This window comes from Mus pahari, chromosome 19 (genome assembly GCF_900095145.1).
Source record: "Mus pahari chromosome 19, PAHARI_EIJ_v1.1, whole genome shotgun sequence".
Lineage (NCBI taxonomy): Eukaryota > Metazoa > Chordata > Mammalia > Rodentia > Muridae > Mus > Mus pahari.
The window spans coordinates 63231681-63235661 of NC_034608.1; the positions used below are offsets into that span (position 1 = coordinate 63231681).

Consider the following 3981-nt stretch of genomic DNA (forward strand, 5'->3'; position numbering starts at 1 on the left):
GTGCAGGAATAGAAACCCTGACTAAGACACTTAGCAAGTGACCTCTATAAAGTCATTCGTTTTCTCTTTTACTCCATGGCGGCATCTACCTGCACTGAATTTAATAACTTAATTTGAATCTTTAGAATGATGCTGCCACTCTGATCTGCCTCTGATTCCTTTTCCCCAGGAGGCTGGGGACACAAAGATGACTGAAGACGATTAGAAACGCAAGGGGTCAGCTCCTGACTTCACAGCTGTTCCTCTTAGGTTATGACCCCAGCTTGGTTATCAGCTGTGTACAAGGCAATGACAAGCCAGGCCCCTCTGTCCTCCACACGTGAACATGGCAGGGAGGCCGAGCTGTCCTAAAGTCCACAGGAGTAGCCAGATGCAGGCTGAGATCCCAGCAAAGACTACATATGTGCCACTCGTGATGATCACCATCGAACGAGAAGGCATCGTTAAGTTTCCAGAGTGTGCAGACAAGGAACAAAACTCCCTTTCAGGAACTCAGAACCCTGTGTTCACACTCCCAAAATACAGTACTCAGGGCTGAGAGTGGATGGCAAGAATAAGGAGGGACAGGTGACACTCTTGGGGTGACAACTTAGTGTTCACATTGCTTCTTCACCTCCCAGTACATGGGTGCTGCTTCTGTCCACCCCCAGGGGAGATGACATGGGCCAGGAAACATCTGTCGTTCAAGGGGACAATGCTAGCCACAAGGGATCCAGGAGGAGCCTGGGGACTGTTCCCTTCCTTCCTCCTCATGTCACCAGAACAGATGCCTATGAACAGTTGTCATTAGCCAGAGGGTCCTGGTAGAAGCCAGAGCCTGGAGTCTGTCCCACAGGCAGTCTCACCACCACTTGCTTGCCCTCATTTGAGGCCTGTGGTCAACAATCCTATCGCCCTCAGCCTTTCCCCATTCACTAGGGAAATGTTGTTTTGTTTTGTTTTGTTTTCTTTGAGCTCCATAGCCAGGCAAGGAAGTTTATGTACTATCCCATCAACTCCCTAAATATGTAAACGGAAAGAATATGTCACATGCTGGCAGGTTCTTGGGAAACAGCTCTGTCTTCCTGGCATGGAAGATCATCTTTGTCCCCAACTTGGCACTTGACACCTCCAGAAAGCTTGGGTATCAACCCTCCTGAGCTAGGAAAAGCGTCTTCCAGCAGGATGTGCACGCTGAGCAGTGCCAGCAGTCACTAGCGGTTGGTAATGGTTCAAAAGAGGGGGCTGGATGTGGTGATGGCGGTGTCATGGGATGGACACAACAATCGTCAAGACCTGTTGTCTGTCAGCAGATTTTTATCACTTGTCCAAAAATAGTTCTGCATTCTCCATACATTGTTTTAATCAAATAGAGAAAATTAATTCATGGAGCTATCAATAACTCTCTACTCAGGAGCCTGAGACTAGTTTAAAGATGTGAGTGAATGAATAAAACATCTAATAAAATTAGAGATGAAGATTAAAACACAATTTTATGTTCATTTCAATTAAGGAATATATGTCTGATTTGGCTAAAGGCCAACAAACCAATATCAGCAGGCAGACTTTAATTTTAGCCACAATATTTAAGCGTCTGCTAAGTACTGAAAGTGTACATAGACTTTATAACTTCGCAGTGAAATTAGCAGTGTGGTTAGTAGTGCTTTTAAGATTCATGTAAGGGTAGGAGAGAATCTTGAAGTTAAGTTAAGGAACCCATATCTTTTCTGATTTGGGGGATATTTGGTGTCAGTCAGGCCACTTTTAAAATTGCCATTCAATTTTAGTGCATGGAATCTTGACAAATAACTTTTATAGTGTGTTCGATAGTCACAGACCGCGTATAAAACAATTATTAGATAGCTTGCACGCGGTAGAGGATAGCGCTGATATGGGCACCCCATATTTGATGGGATAGCACTGATACAGACACCCCATATTTGATAGAAGCAGAATGCTGGTATGACCTATGGTCTCCTAAAATGTCTCATGAGCTTTCTAGCCCCCTCAGAAAAGCCACTAAAAAAATGACCATTTTTCGTATGGTTGTGTGACTACTTGAGTTTTATACAATGAGTCCCTACTTAACATTGTTTTTCCTCAAACTGAGATTCTTGAGAGTCTTCTATGCATCTTTGCTGCTCCAATTTTTGCATCTGTCTTTACTGCTTTCTAGTGCCTTGCCCCAGAACTACACTGCTACTTCTTTGCCTCTCTCATTGTTATCTCTTTGCTGTGTCTCTTCTGCTGTATGTCTGGGCTATTCTGTACATAGGTCTACAGGTGCACACATGCAGATTTCCATTGTATTCCCTAGGGGGTCCATCTCTTATGTCAGAAAGCATATGGATCTTTAATCTTCCTGGATAAAGCTGACTTGCTTTGTGAGCTACACAAAGGTCTCTCATGGCCAGGTGTGGTGGCACACACCTTTAATACTAACACTAGGGAGGCAGACACAGGCTGAGCTCTGTGAGTTCAAGACCATCCTGATCTACATAGTGAGTTCAAGACCATCCTGATCTACACAGTGAGTTCTAGGCCAGCCAGGGATATATAGTAAGACCCTGTCTCATTTAACTGTAGCTCATATATATATGAAATGGATAGATAGATAGATAGATAGATAGATAGATAGATAGATAGATAGATAGATAGATAGATACTTCTCTTATCTCACAGATCTAACATGCACTTTCTTGGTTTTCTTGGTAGATATATCAGAAACTCCGCACAGTGGAACACATGACCGTGTATGAGAAAGAAGCAATACCCAACAGGTTCTATTACAAGAAAGGGAAATTTGTCTCTCCCTTGACCCTGGTGGCTGATGAAGGGTGGTTCATAGCAGAGGTAATTATAAAATACAAAACATTCCACTCGTTATTCAAATTCTATCCACAGCCCACAGGTAGGTAACAATCACTGAACTCTTTTCTCATGGGTGTGTTTTGCCTCCTTGTTTAGAAAAAAATCAAAAGGCTGGAGGAGGTGTCTAGGCGAACACAAGCTTTAGACGAAAACCCAGAGCTGAGATTTAGACTTCATGGCTGCTGATATTGTACATTGTAATAAATAGGCCTTCACTCGATTACTCAAGCTTCCACATAACTGTTCAGCTGAAATCAGAACAATTACTGTGATCTGAGGCTGTTGCCCAATGGAAAGCCAGGAGAGCCCAGTGTTGTTCTCGCCCCGGAGAGAACTGTGTAGAAAACAGAACTGTGTGGATCCAGGCCCCCAGATTACCAGCTGGTTTTTACAGCAGAGATTATCTTTCATTGGGGGGCTGATCCCTAATTTGCCTCAGGCCTGCGTGTCTTCCTCCTCATCCTGCAGGCTTTAAGCTAAGCAGTCTTTCGAATTCACATATGGTACTTATGAACGTCCTACCTTCCGGGAGTGGGGAGGGGGGAATCTATGATTGGACTGAGGGTATGGTCCATTCTGGAAGAGAACACTGCTTCAGACGTGAGCTTGAAGGTGGGTTGTACTTAGATCGGACTGCAAGGTCAGAGGAAGTAGTAAGCTGTTGAAGTCAGTAATGCCAAGGACTCAAGACTACCAAATAATGTACTAGAGAGAGAACTGGTTTCTCATCGCTGGAAACAGGCATTTGGGCAAGCGAGTGGATGGCCAACAAGTATGAAACCAGGGGACTCTGGGTCATGAACCTCAGCTACTCAGCAGGACTAAGTCATTCCTGCGTGCTCCCAGAGAGAATCGTCCGGTCCGCCATGAACTGAAAACGAGGCAGATCTCGCTGAAACTACTGGAAACAGAAGGTAGAGGCCCGCCAGGTTTACACGCTGTTTACAGGGGCTCTAAGACTGAAGCAGAGGAAGGAGGATGCAAGCTGCAGGCCAGCCTGAGCTAGCTAGAGAACCTTTTAATAGGCATCTAGAGTTCCAAGTGCCGGGCGTGGTGGCGCACACCTTTAATCCCAGCACTCGGGAGGCAGAGGCAGGCAGATTTCTGAGTTCAAGGCCAGCCTGGTCTACA

General features: G+C 45.0%; 1 protein-coding gene across 1 annotated transcript in view; it reads left to right on the forward strand.

The window, feature by feature from the left end:
• Positions 1 to 3981, forward strand: part of Enpp6 (ectonucleotide pyrophosphatase/phosphodiesterase 6) — a 100548-nt gene that overhangs the window by 79277 nt on the left and 17290 nt on the right. Inside the window, exon 5 of the mRNA XM_021219844.2 lies at positions 2695 to 2832. Coding sequence (XP_021075503.2) covers positions 2695 to 2832 — 138 coding nt within the window. The remainder of the gene's footprint in view (positions 1 to 2694; positions 2833 to 3981) is intronic.